This window comes from Falco biarmicus, chromosome 2 (genome assembly GCF_023638135.1).
Source record: "Falco biarmicus isolate bFalBia1 chromosome 2, bFalBia1.pri, whole genome shotgun sequence".
NCBI classification, from domain to species: Eukaryota; Metazoa; Chordata; class Aves; order Falconiformes; family Falconidae; genus Falco; species Falco biarmicus.
The window spans coordinates 19,287,076-19,305,638 of NC_079289.1; the positions used below are offsets into that span (position 1 = coordinate 19,287,076).

General features: G+C 41.7%; 1 protein-coding gene across 1 annotated transcript; it reads left to right on the forward strand.

Annotated features, from left to right (window-relative positions):
• The first annotated feature begins 362 nt into the window (after positions 1-362).
• Positions 363-17,140, forward strand: FDX1 (ferredoxin 1). Its single transcript, XM_056329805.1, has 4 exons — positions 363-760; positions 7,380-7,504; positions 10,312-10,441; positions 14,566-17,140. The coding sequence occupies exons 1-4, from the start codon at positions 600-602 to the stop codon at positions 14,678-14,680; spliced, it is 531 nt and encodes a 176-aa protein (XP_056185780.1). The 5' UTR covers positions 363-599; the 3' UTR covers positions 14,681-17,140.
• Positions 17,141-18,563: the final 1,423 nt, after the last annotated feature.

Below are 18,563 nucleotides of genomic sequence, written 5' to 3' on the forward strand. Positions count from 1 at the left end.
CTCCCGAGCTGCCAGCTCTGCTTCCCTGGGGCCATGTTTCTTGCCCTGCCTGCAGCCAGGGAGCCCAGTCCCTCGCAGGCCTGGCCTCCCAGAGATGGAGGAGCCATCTGGGATGTAGTGACAGCTCCTTGGGTGTCACCTCCACGGTGTCAGGGACCCCGCCAGGGCCCAGGCAGCGCTAAGCCCTGGCCCTGGCCCAAGCTGTGACAAGAAATCCCTCACAGACCCAACCAGGCAGGGCGGCAAGGGGCCGAGCTCCGCGGGACCGCCCTCCCGGGAAGACTAAGGCTAGCTGTTGGATTTGGGAACCAAAGAGCGTCCACCGGCCCGCAGCGCGCTCTGAGGGAGTAAGAGGGAAGCTGACGGAAAGGCGGCCCCTGGGGCGAGCGGTGTTCGTAAGGCCCGGCCCCTTCCCTCAGCGCATCGCTGCGCACTTTGCGTAACGCCGCTCTTTCCCCGCAAAGGGGGGCGGGAAGCGCGCTGCGTAGGCAGCTGCGAGAATCGCCGCTGCTCGCGCCAGAGGCGTAAGCGGTGGGACTTTGCCCCCGCCCTCCCGCGGTGCCGGCGCGGAGGCCCAGCGTTCCCGACCTGCTGCCGCCATGGCTGCCCCGGGGCCGGCCCGGCTGCTGCGGGCTGCTGCCGCTTCCTCCCGCCGCTGGCTCTTCTCCGCCTCGCCGGCAGCCGGGACGGGGCCGGGCTGCGGTAGCGCTGCCGTGAGGGCAGCCCGGCTGTTCAGCCTCTCTGCCCGGGCGGTGCTCAGGTAAGAGGGCCGGAGCCGCGAGGCGCCGGGTTGGCTCCTCACGGTGGCGGCCGCCTTCGCGCCGCGGCAGTGCCGTGCGTGCCGCGCCGCGCCGCCGCCTGGGCCTCGGTGCTGAGGGCACCGGGGGCCGGCGGCCGGCGGCCGTCTGTGGCACGGGCCGCCCGGGTGGGGGCGGCCGAGCTGTGCTGCCGCGGCGTGACCTTTCCCCGGTCGCTCGCCGCGTCGTGGGCCGCAGGGCCCCGCCGTCCCGGCCCCGCCGCCGCCTGGCCCCCTCGGGCCAGGTCCCGGCCGCCTCCGCGCCCCGGCTCTCGCCGTGGCGGTGGCACCGAAGCGCGCTGCGGGGGAGCCTGACGGCGGGCTGCCCCCGGGGTGTCGACCGGGCGCCCACGGCGGGTAGGCCGAGCCGTGCCGGGGGTTGTTAGCTGGAGGTGCCGGAGGGTCGGCCCGGGCCGAGGGACCGCACGTTGCGGTTAAGCCACCACGCTCTATGTGACCTGGAGCCCCGCTGAAAGAGCTTACAATGTTACGGAAAGCTAAACTAGGGTTCCTGTGTTCAAACTCGTTTTCTAAACGGCTGTGACTGGCTAGGCTTGTGGTGGAAGTACAGCACCCATCAGAGCCCAATACTAAAGATATCTTCGGCCTTTGGTATAGTTTTTCATTACTAAAGAGCTCTTCTGCGTCTAAGTGTGCAGAACACCTCCTCTTTTCACCACTATGTATGAGTAGGTGTTGCAAAATGCATTATGCCTGTAGACATTTAATATTCCACAGCCCACAACGATAGATTTGCAGCTTACTGCATGTAGTCAAAGACTGTATTTATGCATGGCCTTCTGGCTTGCAGCTTGTATATTTAAAGATAGGTCAGAGCCTACAGTTAGCTGTCTGTATTTAATATACAGAAGTCCTAAAAGCCTAATTTACTTGATTGTCAGAGAAGTTTCTTTGACTCAGAACAGGACCCACAGTCAGCTGCCCAACATCAGGGGCATAGCCTAGCCTGTTTCCACAGGGTTGGGTAGCACCCTCACCATCAAAGCTGTTTCAGTAGTTTGCTTTTAAACATTCCTGTAGGTGCTCTTTTACTTACTTCTAGCAGATAGCCTCTTTCCATATTAAAAGTAACTTTTTATTCTAGTACTGCCGTATGAGGTGGGGCAGTTGATAGTTGAGTGACCCAGCTGAGCGTCTTACAAGTCTGAGTGCCCTGACGATAATTATACTGAGGTCCCTGATTCGCAGCTTTTAATTCAAAATAGAAAAATGCCATTGTAAAATATTGTCAAGTTTTTTAAAAGTTATTGAAATTATTGAACAGGGTAAAAATAGGAGGAAAAAGAATACTAAAAAGGGAAAACCTTTCCTTACATAATAGTAATCCCTCAGGTCTTTAACAAACAGACTGAATACAGATTGGAATTTATTCACATTCATTGTGCAAGCATACCAGCAAAAAAGCTCTCTTAAGCAAGTATTTCAAATGTATTGTTTATATATTCCATGTAATCGCTTGGCTGAATGAGTAAATGAGTTGGGAGAAAAAGAAAACACTTCTTTCTATATGATCTATATTAGTGTGCTCTCCTTTTATGTGCAAGTTATTTTCTCTAGTCCTGCCATTTCTGGATGTTGTATTATTTGAGATCCAGTTCTTGAACTTTATGCTGTTCAAATATACAGTCAGTGTAAAGAGATAAAAAGATGCTTCACTCTTTGTATATGTAAAATCAGCTGTATTTGTGTCTAGAGGATGAAGACCTAGCTATACAAAATCATTACCTGAGGTGACTCTTGTGAGCAGAGGTTCCCAGGTGTTTCAGTGAAGCATCAGGTGTTATGTGTTCATTTCCATTTCATTCTTTGTCTTGCTCCATTTTTATCCATTATCCTTCCTTTTCATTTCATAGCGAATAGTAGTTATCTCAGAATTCTTTTATACCTGTGTAGGTAGCCGTACAATATTTTTGATGCACAACATAATTACTACATGTTTTAAGGATTAGTTCAGATTAACCTCTTTATTTTGAGGCCTGTATAATAGTTTCATTCATGAAACTCTTCCGACAGTTAGGTGGGGCTGTTAAATTTACCATTGCCAGCCAGTAAGCCAGCTTTATTGCAGGCCCAACTTAAATGCCTCTGTGCAATGCATTTAGCATGGGTAATAAGAGGAATTAAGAGGTGGGTGCACATCTGCAGCAGGGCTGTGATCTTACTGGCATCACTGGGACATGGTGGGATGGCTCCTATGACTTGAGTGTTGGAATGTAAGGATACAGGCTCTTTAGGAAGGACAGACAGTATGAGGAGGTGGTGTCACCCTCTATGTCGATGATCAGCTGGAGTGCACAGAGTTCCACCTCGGGATGTATGAGGAGCCAAACAAGAGCTCATGGGTCAGGATTAAAGGGAGAGCAAGGACAGGTGACATGATAGTGAGGGTCTGCTACAGGCTACCCAATCAAGAAGACTGAGTGGATGAGGCCCTCTATAGACAGACAGGAGCAGCCTCATGTTCACAAGCCCTGATTCTCATGGGGCTCTTCAGCGACCGGATAATCTCTTGGAGGGACCACACAGCAGGGCATAAGTAATCCAGGAGGTTTCTGGAATGTGTGGGTAATAACTTCTTTCTCCAAGTGATAGAGGAGCCAACAAGGAGAGGTGCTATGCTGGACTTTGTTCTCACCAACAAGGAGGGCCCGGTGGGCAGTGTGAAGCTCAAGGGTAGCCTTGGTGCAGTGACCATGACATGGTGGAGTTCAAGATCCTTAGGGTGGCAAGGAGGGCACACAGCAAGCTCGCTACTCTGGACTTCAGGAGAGCACACTTTGGTCTCTTCAGGGACCTGCTTGGTGGAGTACTGTGGGATAAAGCCTTGTAGGGAAGAGGGGCCCAAGAAAGCTGGTTGATACTCAAGGATCACCTCCTCCAAGCTCAGGAGTGAGGCATCCCAACAAAGAGCACGTCAGGCAGAAGTACCAGGAGTCTGGCATGGATGAACAAGGAGCTCCTGAAGAAACTCAAACACAAAAAGGAAGCCTACAGAGGGTGGAAGCAAGGACAGGTATCCTGGAACGGATGCTGAGAAATTGTCCAAGCAGCCAGGGTTCAGGCTAAAGCCCTGGTATAATTAAATCTGGCCAGGAGCATCAATGGCAAGAAGAAAAGCTTCTATTGGTATGTCTGATAAAAGGAAGACTAGGGAAAATGCAGGCCCTCTCCGGAAGACCTGGTTATCTAGCATGTGGAGAAGGCTGTGGTGCTCAATTATTTTTGTTGTTGTTTTTTGTTGTCTGCACTGGCAGGTGCTCCAGCTGTGGCACCCAAGTTGCCGAAGGCAAAGGCAGGGATGGGAGAATGAAGAATCAGCATTCCTGATAATCCTGAGGCTATTTATACTTGCATAGACCTAGCACGTTTCATGTGCGTTGCCTGTGACTAGTTCACAGTATGGTAGTGTTTGGTTAGGGTTTTTTTCTTCACGCAAACAATGTATGGGTAGACAAAAGCCATGTTACTTGAAATTTATGAAGTCTAAATATTGTTTCATGCAGGTGTGATTATTATTTTTTAATGATATCTCATAGTCATTTAAAAGATCAGCACTGTGTGTTTTGAATGTCTGACTAGTCTGATTATTATGTACACACACTTCTGAAAGTATTTTCACCACTCATGCTCATGCATAATAAAGCCTCAGTGATTTTTTTAAAATTACACGTTTTGGCTATATGAAGAGTGGTAAAGATGGCAATAGCAGAAAAACATCCTACTGGAAGACTTAAGAAGGCTGTCTCTAAGTTTATTACAAATAAGTGAAACTAAAATTTATCAACCATGGTGGATTAGATCCTGTAGAAAAGACTAGTTACTCTAGTGATCTTTTAACAAAAGTCATTAACTTAGTGGTGGTACTTTAGTTTGTCCTGTTGCTGCATGCCACACCAGTTAGGCGTGCACAGCCATGGTGCAGTTCCACAACTGGCTGAAGCTAATGTAAGATTGTTACTGCTGAGAAGAGGATCCCATTCCTGTTTACTCATTTTTGTTGTGGGCAGTGGCACTTCTGTCAGTTTTGCTTGCTGGTTCAGCTGGGGCTACTGTGTTACTATGGTTGATTTTCAGCCAGATTAGCAAAATGAGTTGACTTGCTGTAGTACAGGTGTAAGGATGATGGCAGGGCAGTTTGGAGTGAGGACCACCCAAACCCACTTTTCTTTTTTATATTAAAGAGATCAGGTTTAGCTGATCATTAAGCTTAGATTGTGTTATTACATCACAAAGTTGAAGTAACACAATGGCGGTAAGTTGATGTAAATGCCACATAAGTGGCAGATCTGACTGTGTGCTGGTTCAGACATTTGTATGGACATTGACCTGTGAAGGTTGTGTTTGGGCCAGTTTTGTTTCTGGGGGCGAAAGGAACAAAGCAGGGAGGGCAGGACCATTCTTCTTGTGACACTGTGGTATTATGCCAGGTGAAAGTGTAATCACAGGTGAAGACAAGTTTCAGGTGTGTTTTGAAAACTGGGAGTGAGATTGACTTGTCTGTTACAAAGGTTCCAATCTTGCTGTTTGGTCCATGTTACTTGTGATCACCTCATCCTGTAATAGTGGATGGGGGTATGTTTCGGATATTGGAAGAAATACTTAGTACTTGCCAAGTCTCTGCTGTGGGCAGAGGATGCCCCTAAGTGTAAGTACATCTTGCATTGTGTGTCCTGTCAGGGTTGTGTTGACAGAAGTATTTCTGTAAATGAGAGTGTATTTCCGTGAGCTCTGGAAGGGCTTTGTCAACCAGTTTAACATTACGCGGTAGTGGTTTACTTTGGCTGTCAGAATGACGCGGTAGTGGTTTACTTTGGCTGTCAGAATGTGACTTTATACCTTTCCAGATGATGGGTTTAGATTGCAAGTCTTAAACTACCAATGGAGGTGGTGAACTTTGTGCTAGTATGTTTAAGAAGTGGGTTCTTGTTTCCTTGGTTGTGCTGTGAGAATTGTTAGCACAGCAAAGGAGCAAAACGAAAAGCAAACTGGTAACTTAAACCCTCACAGAACAGTTTGCTTGAGGTGGTTCTTTGATATCATGGGTGACTGTGCAACACTGATTGCATTTTGTGAAGATATATCTTAAGATACCTGCATTTTATTATAGTGCACACTTCAGTTGCATTCTGCAGCTCAGCAAGGTCAATCCTTCATTATCGATTATAATTTTGGAATGAATTTGTAGTTAATAGTAGCTTGTGTTCTCCTTCTGGAGAATGGACTGAGTGATGATATGACAAGAACTGAACATGACATCATAGTGAATCACGGTGCATACTGCTGCCAACTGAGCTTACAGTTGCGGCAAGTGTATTAAGTCTAGAGCAACAAACATTTGTTGTTTTGAAAAACAAGCTAGGGTTAAAAATACTAAAAACACCTTTTCTTTTACCAGTTCAAAAAATAATCTGTTCACTGATGCTTCATTATGGCTATTTTTAAATTTTTGCTTTAATATTCAGCTCTACAGTTAAGAGTTTTCCTAGGGGCAACTTGATTTTTCAAGCGTGTGTGTTTTCCATATGATAGATCACCCAAAGCCCACAGTTACTAAAAAAGATCAGAAGTAATATTAAGCATGCTGTTCTTAAACGTGGATTTCACATTGAAACACATTTTTGCATTAGCTTTCAGTTGTTCTATTTGTATCTGTTATCGCTTGGTAGGATTTTTTGCTGTCCATCCAACAAGGTTTTTTTGTTTTGCTCACTTTCTGTAGGAAAGAAAATAGTCTGTTTAGAAGCAAACAAACTGTATTTTATTTGTTAGTATATTAAAAGCTTTCCTTTAATTTGCATGTCAAATAACATAATATGGAACACAAAAAGAATCTTGGGGTTTTGTGCATATTAAAAGCTTTAGTCTTAAACGTGTATGCAGACTGCGAGAGATTTCTTTCTTAAATAAATATTAATTGCCTGAAAAGCAAAGCAGGAAAATACAAAGCCACCTTTCTTTGAAGGCAATGTCCAAACTTTGAACTTCACTGGAATTGGTATTTACAAGGTGAAATCCTAAGAGAACCTGTGGTCAATAAAAGCATTCTGCTTTTGGAGTATTTCCATGTTTGGGAGGAGAGGAGAATCAAATTTTGAACTAAAAAGTAAAATGTCTTGGACTTTAAGCAGGAATGGGAAAATTTAAAATTCATCCTAAATGTTAATGATGAGAACAATTAAAATTTCATAAATCCAAAGCAGAGGTCCACAGAAAGCTGTGGAGAGAAGCATTTTACATAAGCTCTTTGCTTTGATAAAAGTACGACTATTGTGCCTAAAATAAAATAGCTCTGATAGCTCTGACTTGGTGAAAGGTAAAACATCAGGATTCTGTATAGTTCCTAGTGACAAAACACAAACCAAGTTTTTCTTCTTATTTTTCATGGCCTTTGTTCAATGTACAGCAATAAATGGCTGTACCTGTTACAGCTTTTAAAAGCCAGTCAGTTAGGTCTCTGTGCTGCTAGAGTTGATTACTGCTTTAATAGTATTCAGTCAATGTTAAAGAGCTAAAAAATTGTATAATTCTTTCTTTAATTCCATTACATACTTTTCTTTTTCAGCTCAGAAGATAAAATAACTGTTCATTTCATAAATCGTGATGGTGACAAATTAACAGCCAAAGGAAAACCTGGGGATTCACTGTTGGATGTTGTTGTTGATAATAATCTAGACATAGACGGTTTTGGTAAGTAGATTCACTGAATACTCTATTCAGTGTCTAGACATCGTTATGTTACCAGTTTATTTATAAATATTAATAGAATTGTAGAATCATTTAGGTTGGAAAAGACCCTTAAGATCATTCAGCCCAACTATAAATGAATATTTACTTATGAATTTATTTATAAAACCTAGCTGTACTTTATTTGGATTTTCTCCCCATTCGTTCTTTCCTGCAGGTGCATAGAATATTTTGGGTTAAGTACCAAAAAAATATTTGGGGTGAGCCTTGCTTGAATGTTCAAGGAGGGGAATGTGGACAGAGTGCTGTCAAGGTGGAGTCTGAAAGATGCCACCTGCAGACTCTTGTGAGCTGAAAGGTTCTGGAGACAACACAAAACTGGTGTGTTTTTAACAGTGTCTGGTTACGTCGGTGTTGCTATGCTGTCTCAGTTCATTGTTGGGCTTTTCGTAGCACAAATTGATGTAGTATTTGTGTGCTAAGCGAAAGAAACAACCAAATCCATGTCGGTTGGAAGGGAAGAGCGAGAATTTTAATTCTTATTAAGACTGGGGTAAAGGAGACCAGTGCCCTGGTGAAATTCTAACTCGGTGCAAGTTCTGCTTAAAATCAAAATGGGAGGAAGTTACAACACCTCTGTATTCCTTCAAGCTTTTGCACTTTCTGTACTTAGTTCCATTGAAGTTGTAGAATTCTGCCCGTGCAAAGCAGGGATGTTTGTTAATGGCGATTAAATACCTCCAGACCAGTATTTATGTGAACGTTAGCTTAAGAATTAATAGTACAAAATAAAGCAGGAAGTGAAAGTACAGTTTGCATGAGTGCATGCGCATAGCCTGGAGCAATTAGCCGGGAGGGGGGGGGGGAGGGGCGGGAAAGTAGGGTAGTATAGCACTGTTGGAAATCTGAGGTGTGTTTTATTTAAGTGCAAATAAATTTCACTGCTAGAATAAAATCCTTGATAAGGTTTTAAATCTCAGACTTATGTCTGAGACCACTCTTATGTCTAGATTTGCATACATCTGGGGAAGAAGAATTAGCTCTTTAAAAAATCTTTTGCATTACGGGTTGGGGTAACTAGCTCTGTGTCACTTATTAAATATGGCTAGTCTGCTTATATTCTACAGTAAATATTCTCTTAGTTTGTGTAAGCATCAGCCATGTTAAAGCGCTGTGGTAAGGGTGGGGGCGGGAAATAACAGATAATGCTGTTAAACAGAAGCCAAACTAAAAATTGGAAATACTCTAACAATCTTCAATTGTAATATGCTAGTCCCATTTCAATAATCATTTGTTAATGAAACATCATACGAGGGCAGAGAAATAATGCAGTATAAGTAATGTAAAAATGCATGTTCTGTGTTTAGAAAAAAGTGAGGGGAAAAATGTATATCTTACCTGTTCACTTCTGTCACTAGGGGGCATCCCAAGTGCAGTAATAATAATCTTTATAAGGACTTCGAAAACTTTTGACTGATTCAGCTGCACTCGATTTGTTTGCTGCTCCTGGCTTTGTAGTTGCAGAAAGACCTTTCACTATTCAAATAGATTGATTAGTGTTCTTTCTTCCCCTCCTTTCTCCCTCACCTCCGCCAACATTAAAACACTTAAACTGCTGAATGACAAACTTTACATTATTTGACACTTTATTTAAACTCAACTTTTTCACATGCATTTGTAGGTACTTGAATACATGATATATTTCAAGTCTTCTAGTACAGTGTCATGCTCACTTTGAATATATGCTGTTGATACCGTTACTATATGTAACAGCATGGTACTTTCTGTGTGGTTCTTGTGGTCTGATGGTGAATCCCACTGCTTTTCATAGCAGTGGTTATACTCACAGCCTTGCTTCCCTTTGTTTCTGTATGGGTACAGAGGTGGTGTAGTCGTGATACATTAGCCAAGTTTCACTTATTTACTCATTTCCAGGGAAAGCAAAATCAAGAGTACTACCTGCTTCTCTTTTACCAGTTTAAGTCAGAGGTGGGGGTTTGTGTCCCCCAACTCCAGTCTCTACGCAAGTATGAAGAGTTCAGCTTTCTCCTCCTTTTGAAATTGCATGTTTGTTTTTCAGCAAAGGGGAGAACTGTGTGCTAACCCTATACAGTGGCAGAGACAAATTTGTTAGTGTTCAAACTTTCACTGTTCTGTGATGACTTGATTGCTCTAGCAAGCAGGTGTAGTTGATGCTTATTCTGTTCAACCATAGCAAATTCCTAGATCCTTGGCTTGGGCTGCATTACCTAGTAATACATGTAGGCCTCTGACACAGAGAAAACGATCTCTGCTGATGCCTGACTACTTGTGTTGCTGTGAATTTGTGTTCTGTTGAATGAGAAAAAATAACAAGTACAAAAATCCCTCCTTTCTGTACATCGGGGGAATTTTTTGTATAGCAAGTGTCCTCTGTTGAACTTTTTGAGGAAGCCCCAAAATGATGGGAAAGAGAAGGATAGAAGAATCAACCTTGGAGATAAATTAAGAAGAGCTGGTTGATAGCAGCATTGTTTGCTTTTGCATTCTTACAGTAGAAAACTTTTCTCTCTTTAAATGGTAGAAAGAGAATTAGTTAAGTATTTTAATTAACTACAGCATTCAAGTAAATCTTAATGTTGCAGGGACTGTAGAAATACCATTGGCAGTTGAATGCAGAGTAGATACATGAATGTGGGAATATATGAAACATTAATTTTATTAATCAACAGAGATACTTCTTGTATGAGACATATAAAAGGTTTCTTCTGAAATTGTGCTGTAATTTGAAACTTGGATTTTCTGTTATCTTGAATTATTTTTTTCTTTAGGTGCATGTGAAGGAACACTAGCCTGTTCAACTTGCCATTTAATCTTTGAAGACCACATATTTGAGAAACTAGATGCAATTACTGATGAAGAGATGGACATGCTGGACCTGGCATACGGCCTCACAGAAACGTAAGGCAGCATAACACTTCAGTACATCAAAGAATGGAAAGATGAGTTTGCAGATGGGGCAGTCCAGTATTCTTAAATGCCTTAATGGGCTTTTAATGAATAGCTGAATTCTGTTACACAAATGGGACTGTCAAATTTAAATATTGTTTATCCGAATTCATGTTAAAAAGATGGTAGTAGTAGTAGTAGAAGTAGTAACTTCAGTTTTTGTAACTGAAGAGTGGCAGTTACCAGTACTTGCTCTTCAGAGGTGTCTGATGTGGAAGTGTCAGATGCTGAAAAAAAGACCAAAAACCCACTTCCTTCAACAAAAACTTTGTTGCTGCTGTCATGTGTGTGAATTTTTATGTTCTTGTTTCCCTTCTCTTTTCTGTCTTTCTTAGCCTGTAGCTAGTTAATGTATTTTATGAATGTGTTTACACTGGTATTTTAGTTTTGGTCAGATCTTTTTGCAGAATCACAGAAGGGCTGAGGTTGGAGGGGACTTCTTGAGGTGTTCTGGTGCAACCCCCTGCTCAAACAGGGCCACCTAGAGCCAATGCCCAGGACCATGTCCAGTTAGCTTTTGAGTATCTCCAGAGATGGAGACTCCACTGTTGTTTATGTACTTTGATAAGATCTTCACCCTGAGCCTTCTCTAGGATAAACAGTGTCTGCATGGCAGTGTCCCCGCTTGTCATGCTTTGACTCGTGTCAGAGTGCTCTTGGTGCACACAAGCCAGATTCCCCTTTGGGTGAAACTAATCCCAAAATGTGCCCTGACTGCTAATGGGCATTTCGGTGCGTAGGATCAGACTAGTGGTATTCTGAAGTAACCCTCTTTTCTACATCTCTCCCACCATCATGTACCGTGTCATTAGGGTATCGCATCTTCATCGCAGGCTCATTCCTAGTGGGCTGCGCTACTTGCTGGTGTACATGTAGCCTGTATCATAGAACATACCTGTATGAACAGTAGACAGCTCCACCTTACAAGGTTTCATAAGCCCTTTCTGTCACGCTTCAAGGTAACTGCTTGTTCCAGTTGTTCTTGCAGAATTTTTCCAGTGATGTCGGAGGGCTTTATACCTGGCCTATATAGCATTGAGTTTTTATGTCTGTGTGAAGAATTACTGAGTTAACTCATTTATCTCCTTATATCAGTAATGGGAATCCCATAGTAATTGTTTCTATGTGACAGTACACTTTCTCAGTTCAGCCAAATCTTAACTTTCTGAGAGGTTGTAAAGGCAAAGAAGTCAAGCTATGATAAACTTTTTTTAGCTTCTTTTGTTTTATCCTTTTTCCTGTCTCCCCAAAAATCATTTTCAATTTTGAAAAAAATCATAAGCCTATTAAGGGTGAGTTTACTTCACTCTTACCATCTACCATAATTCTAAAAGTAACCTTTTAGATTCTGGGCCAAACCAAATCCTAAATAGCTCTGGAGGCCAGTGATCTAATAAATTTTTTTCTTTGGCTGTCTTTTAATTAAAGATTTAAAGCAAGGAGCTTTTACTGACAAACAGTAGAAAGCCAGAGCTTTCTGTTTAAATATTTCTATGTTCTCCTAGAGTTCTTCAAACTGAATTTAAGTTTTAGGCCCTCTGAAAACACTTGTACTGCTGTCAGGTTTTCCTAACATGATGTGTTCTTCCTATGGCCAGGGATCTTTTATATGTGTGAGAGGATGACTTCTTCTGGAAGGTGGAGTTTTGAGTGACTGATACTTGCCAGAGTTTACCTGGTCTCATGTGCTAATACAAACTTGTGTAATGGAGATGCACTACTATGCTCTATCATAAGTGTAAGGATAAAAGGTTTTTCTTGTCAGTGACTGTATTTGGGAAAGCTTCAGCTAGCAGCTGCCATGAGAGCTTTTTTTTTTTTTTGTAAATGAAGGACTAATTAGAAAGGTTAAAATGAAATTGTTTTGACAAACTGTCGAACAGTAGGGATTATTAAAAGTAGTAAGATAGGGGAGAGGCAAGCCCTGGCAAGTTAAATGTTTAAAGAGAATACCGAAGGAAAAAAAATATGCAGAGAAACAGCTTGCTAAAAAGTAGAAAAATATTTTTGTTTCTAACCTATCAGAAGCAGGAAGCTTGTCTGCGTGAAGAGCCTGTGGGTGATGTAGAAGGTGCACTTAAAATATAAAAAGATAACATAAGTCAAGTTTCTTTTGCATTGCTGTTTCCAGAGATGTTACGCCATGTCTGTGCACTGGAAGATTCCTTTGCAGAGGGCTTCTTGGAGTGTCTGTCTCAAACTGGATGAGTCCATAGAATTAATATTACAGCAAATAAGTAAAATGGGTAGTGACAAATGGTGATGACTAGGTAGCATTCACCCAGGCGTTCTACAGGAGCTATGACACTTCTCAACTACTGTCTGTACGGCTTAATTAGTTGGTTTAAAACTGCTTCCACATCCAAGGAATGGACGGTAGCACCCCAACTTTTAAAATGAGATCATCGGAACTGAAGAACAGTGAGTCTGATTGCATACTGGACATGTTAATCGTGTGTCTGTGGGCTGCTGCTTTTTTATAGTTTGTACTACATGATGGTAAGCAAAGAATTCAACAGAGCTTTTGTAGAGGGATGTAACAGGTACGGGAATTCTTCAGTTGAGTCACTGAGTATGAAGAAAATATTACAGTTCATGTAGCGTACTTAAATCCTTTACTAAGTTTTGTGTTGCAGTGGGATAAGAGTGGAGACCCTGTAAAGGATAAGTAATTGGTTTTAAAAAAAAATAGCTTGCTTGCGGGGATTGACTAAATGATCTTTTTCGGGGTCCAAGCTTCTTCACCTTTAAGGGGTGGAGGAATCTGGTTAAATATCTCTAAAACTGTAAATGCTGTGGAAGAATTTGAATAGGAGAAGGTAGTTTGTTTCTCACAGTGTTATTTAGTGCTGCCTAGTTTTTGTACTGCTGTGTAGCAGTCTCAAAACAAAGGGCAGTGTGATTTCACATGAAGTGAATCCATTGCCACGCTACAGAGTATGTATGCAGTCAGCATTGGTCTGTAGTGAAAAAACATACTTTAGTAAAATTAAGCCGTATGAGCAATGCTGCATATAAATACCAGAAGTCATATCTATAAGATTCCATTTCTAAAGCTATTTTTATGGGTACATATTAATGAGATTAAATCTTCTGGTTAATGTATGTATTAATATGGACAATCCAGTAATTTGTGGTATACAGTCACTTACATAAAGTGTTACTTTTGGGTATAGTACTGAATTGGGGGCTTTAATTGATCACTACATGCTTGAAAGAGTTCTGTGTAGATGTTAATGTAGTACCATTTTTTAATAATATCTCTGCCAACATTCCTGTACTGATTAAATCCTTCAACTAGTGCTACAGGATATTGCCCGTCCTTGCCAATGTTTTAAGTATTCTGTACTTCAGTACCAAGGCATAGACACTGAATTAAAGATATCTCAGTAATAAAAGTGGCTTATAATGTCTGCAGAATTTTGTTGTGGTATTAAATATTTTTTAGTTGCTTACATACAACATTTTTTCATGTTGAATAAATGATAGGTAGAAAAGTGAAGGATTACATCTCCTCAGGTGCCATGAGTATTTTAGCCTTCTCTTTTCTACGTTTCTTGTCTTTTCACTCTTACTTTTCTGTCTTAATGACTCAATCTGGAGTCGTTTAGTTTGAAGACATTGGACCCTGGATAGGATAGGTTATGCTTTTTATGAGGCTTTCACTCAAATTCATTGCCTTCATCTCTTCAGAGATGCCAAATGTCCTTTGGGAGATCAAATGTCACTCGCTGCACTTGACCTAACTATTGGTGACCCATTGAAAGTGGAAGGGTCACCCTTACTATATGTTGTCTCAGCAATAGGAAGTACTCAGTGTATACCTTTCCAACGTACTTGTTATTTAATGATGATAGCAATGAACTCTGTTATTTAATGTAAATCATTATTATTGCCACGTATATCTTTGCATTGATGCATGCAGTTCACTACTGATCTTGATTAAGACCATGTACAAGAGTGGCTGTTTCTAGATCATAATACGTTCAGGATGGCTGAATGTTGGAGGCATAAGGGGGTAAATGCTGTTAGATATGATTGGCTAAAACTAACGACAATGTCGTATTTCCCTACAGATCACGTTTAGGCTGCCAAATTTGCTTGAAGAAATCGATGGATAATATGACTGTTCGAGTACCAGAAGCTGTTGCCGATGCTAGACAATCAGTAGATATGAGTAAAAACTCCTAAAAGAAAACATCTTAGGGGTTTTAAAGAAGCTTAATTATTTTTATAACTTATTTTTAAATGTATAATTAAATATGGAAACTTACATAATTGTGAGTTATTTTATATGACTATCAATATTAGATTAATGCTATTTTAATTTTCTTTATAGAACCTCCTATATTTTTACGCTTAAAATGCAATAATACTTCTTATAAATGATTACTGGATTATAAATGTTAGCAACTGCATTACAGATTTCATATAATGTTATGCCAAAACCTTTAACGATGTTTGAAAACTGGATCACTTCTACAAGACTTCTCCTAAAAACCCCATGGCATTTCTCTGTTTCAGACCTGGATATGTAAGAGAACGAGAGTGCGTGAGGTCTTTTTAAAGTGTTGTCATTAAACATGGTGTGCTTGGAGCTAATTCACGCTCTTAGTAAATATGATACTTTCTCAGCAAATACTGGGTTTTCAGGGTAGGGATTTTACAAACTTTGGAATCTTAATGAGATGTAGCCACTTTTGTCTTGCAAAAATACCATTAAAACCATGAAATCTAGGGGCCAAATGGGAATGTTGGCACCTGCAGCTTAATTGCTGCAGTGCACCTCTGTTGCCCAAATCAGAAGTCAAAAAACCTCAACCGTATTTGTTTGACTACACTACAAATTTGGGGATACGCATGACTTAGAAGAGTAAAGCCTTGGAGCTGTCTAATGGGAGAACATAACCACTGGAGGTAATTGTGAATTATTGGCATTCTCTGGAGATGGCCGAGTTGGGATTGAAGAAGGCAGTGTTTGCCAATACAACATTTGTTCTGAAATCTTTATTGCATTTTGAGTTCTGAGCTTGTTCAGGAGGCAGTCTGGTGTTAGCTAGGGTATTCAGCTTAAAGAGATTTGCAGATTCTGGGCCTTGCTCTGAGGATCATTTCAGTAACAGTTGATGTGAAATGATCAAGTATAGTTATTCCATAAAGATGGACTAGGTTCCCCAGAAGATGTAGGGAGACCTCCATGGTGGCATAGTGTGTGGGCTGATGATGAAGAGCTTTCAGCTGGATCTTGTTTTAATCTTTCTGAAGTAGACCAAAATAAAATAATATTGCTAAGACTTCCTATTATTCTCTCCAGTTTTTGTTGCCTAAATACTTAAATGAAATGGTCGTCACCAACACAATAATTGTTACCCTTATAAAGTTATTTTAATTTTTTGGTGTATTTTTATAGATAAATATATATATATAAATATGTTTATTTACATTTGGATGATCTAATTCATTCATTAATGCCTTATTTGAACTGATGACAATAACATCTAGACATCTTTCCTTGCATTATTGTATTTATGGAGAGGAGGGAAAAATAATATTTTTCTGGTGTTGATATTTGGATTATTCTGAGCTTCATGAAGAGGAGAAAAAATAAGTCCTTCTTTGTTATAAAAAGAAATGTTTTCTAGAACTGTATTGAAAGTAGATCTGGTTCAGATTCTTTCATTTCCCATCTTGAGTAGCTATTACTTTGTTTCCTGGTGTTCCCTTTGGACTTTCCCCTAAACCAAGACATGCTTAATGCGGTCTGCTGAGAACTTAATCATACAGGGCTTTCAGAATACATTTCCTATCTCATCTAACTCAAAGTACGACTTCAGAGTTGAAATTTCCTGGCCTTTTGAAAGACAAAGAGCGATGCTGGGTAGAAGGGTGGAAATAAATTGAAGAAATGTTCTGAAGATGCTGCTGTCTTTCTCTTCAACTGCTGTGACTAACCATAATTTAGAGGTTACCCTCCCACAATCGGGCACTAAGGTAAATCAGTTCTCACTTTGCATTGCCTTTGTCCTGAATTCATCTGTATATAGTAATTATTACTAAATCTTGAACTTTTTTTTTTTTTAACATGAGATACAGCTCTTTAGCTTCCAAGAGAGGGAACTCAGGTTATAACCAGATGTACTGTGCATTCTTACATTGGAAAGAAATCTGAGGTTTCGGTATAGCTGTTGGGTTTAGGGGTGGATGTTGGTGTTTGGGTTTCGGGGGTTTCTTGGATTTTGGTTTGGGTCTGGCTATTGGTTTTTTTTTTGTTTTATGTACAGCACCAGGCACTTCTCCTTGGGGGAATCTTGAAGCACTTAACACTGTGTTAAACAAATGTGAAACGGCTCTTGCGACAGTTTTCTTTCTAAGCCAAGGTTTCATTGAGCACTTCCTGTGACAGCTGCTCATTACAAAGACTTTGACTCTCCTGTAGTGTGCCTGTGGAAGGAATTACTTAGCACAGCAAGGCAAAAAAGGACACTTCAAAGTTCATTTTGAATCCTAGAGGTATCCCATATTGCATGCAAATGGAAATCTCAGAAGGCAAAGGAACTGATGTGTAATCCCTGAAATACACAGCTCGGAGATACTTGCTTCCTTGTTGTCAAAATCATTTGCAAATAAATCTTGTTTTATATCACTTTCTGACACACCTTGTTTGTATTGATTTTTCTTCCCTTTTTCTCTAAGCAGTGAGTGTATTTCTGGGTGTGAAATGGAACTTAACAGTTAATGATACACGTTCAAGTGTAAGTATGAACTGTTGTGCAATGGCACACAATTAAAACATCAAACCTAGTTAAATGTGTATTTACTTCCTTGTCCAAATAAAGATTACAGGTAACCTGCTTTCTAAAAGCATTTCCTTTCTCTGGTAAAGTATCTTCTGTCTCTCACCCCTCAAAAATGAGAAGAAAATCACAACTGACTTTGTTCCCTGTGGTTTTAAACTTCAGTTCACGGCATGTGCTCACAGTGTGGGGCAGGCACGTGCTTTTAATTCACAAGCACTGGGGGGGGGGCGGGGGGGTGCTGCCTTCTGATTCTTGGGGGTGGAACGGTGCTTTGGATTTCCTTGGTTTTGTGAGGAAGGCAGGAGAAAACCATCCTCTGGTGAAAGGAAAGGTTTCCTCTCTTTGAGAGTGGGGGGGAGCATGTCTGTGGCTCTAGGTCACGTCCCTTCCCTCCACCCCCTTAACTGCGTTGGGTTTGGGATCCTGTTGGCTTCTGTTCTGGGCAGGGAAGCTGACCACAGGAGGTTGCAGTCCCCATCCCTGTTTCTGTCATGTTCTGTGTTTGTGTGGTGGCTGAAGGGGAAAGGAGGTGCCTCGTGCTCCCACATGGCTACATCTCGTTCTGCTGGGGGAAATGGCCATCACTGGAGTGCGAGCTGTCACTGGGGAGAGGAGAAGGGAAGTTCTCCAGGCAGTTTGTTACTTCTTGGGCAGAAAACAACCTGAATCCGAAGTTCCCCAGTTTTGACTACAGGGCTCCAAAAGATTTAAAGCAGTTGTGTCCCAACTTAATTCACATCCCATCTGGAGGCAAGCTGAAAAGGCCATGTCCATAAACGGCTGCAGTGAAAGTGGCAGTGCTTCCCCTGCTTACAGGTCTGGGCTAGGGCATGGACATTCCCTACAGCCTGACTTCCTTTTGCCCTCACAGAGGGTAACATGGTATACAGAAAAAAAGAAAAAAAAAAATCCTTATTTCTCGGGAGGAAAAAGGAGAAATAAATCTCCAGTAATGCTCGAGCTGAGTCACTGAGCTATCAAACAAAGGTTTGGGAAGAGGCTGCGGCTGCCGTAGGTGATTCTTCCTCAAATGATCTGAAAAGATGTGGAAGGGGAACAGGGATTTCCTGCGCCTGGGGGGGCTGTTGCCACTGTGGGTGGCCGTGTAGGTGTGCGTGCAGCTGCTGCGGGCTGGCGTGCCTCTGTCCTCTTTCTCTCCCTGTTGCGCTGCCAGGACAGTAGAAGCTGCACAGTCTGTACATAAACCAACAGGTGTTACGAGTAACCCTGAGATTTCATTTCTAATCTACTCACCACCACTTCTTTTTTTATGAAGT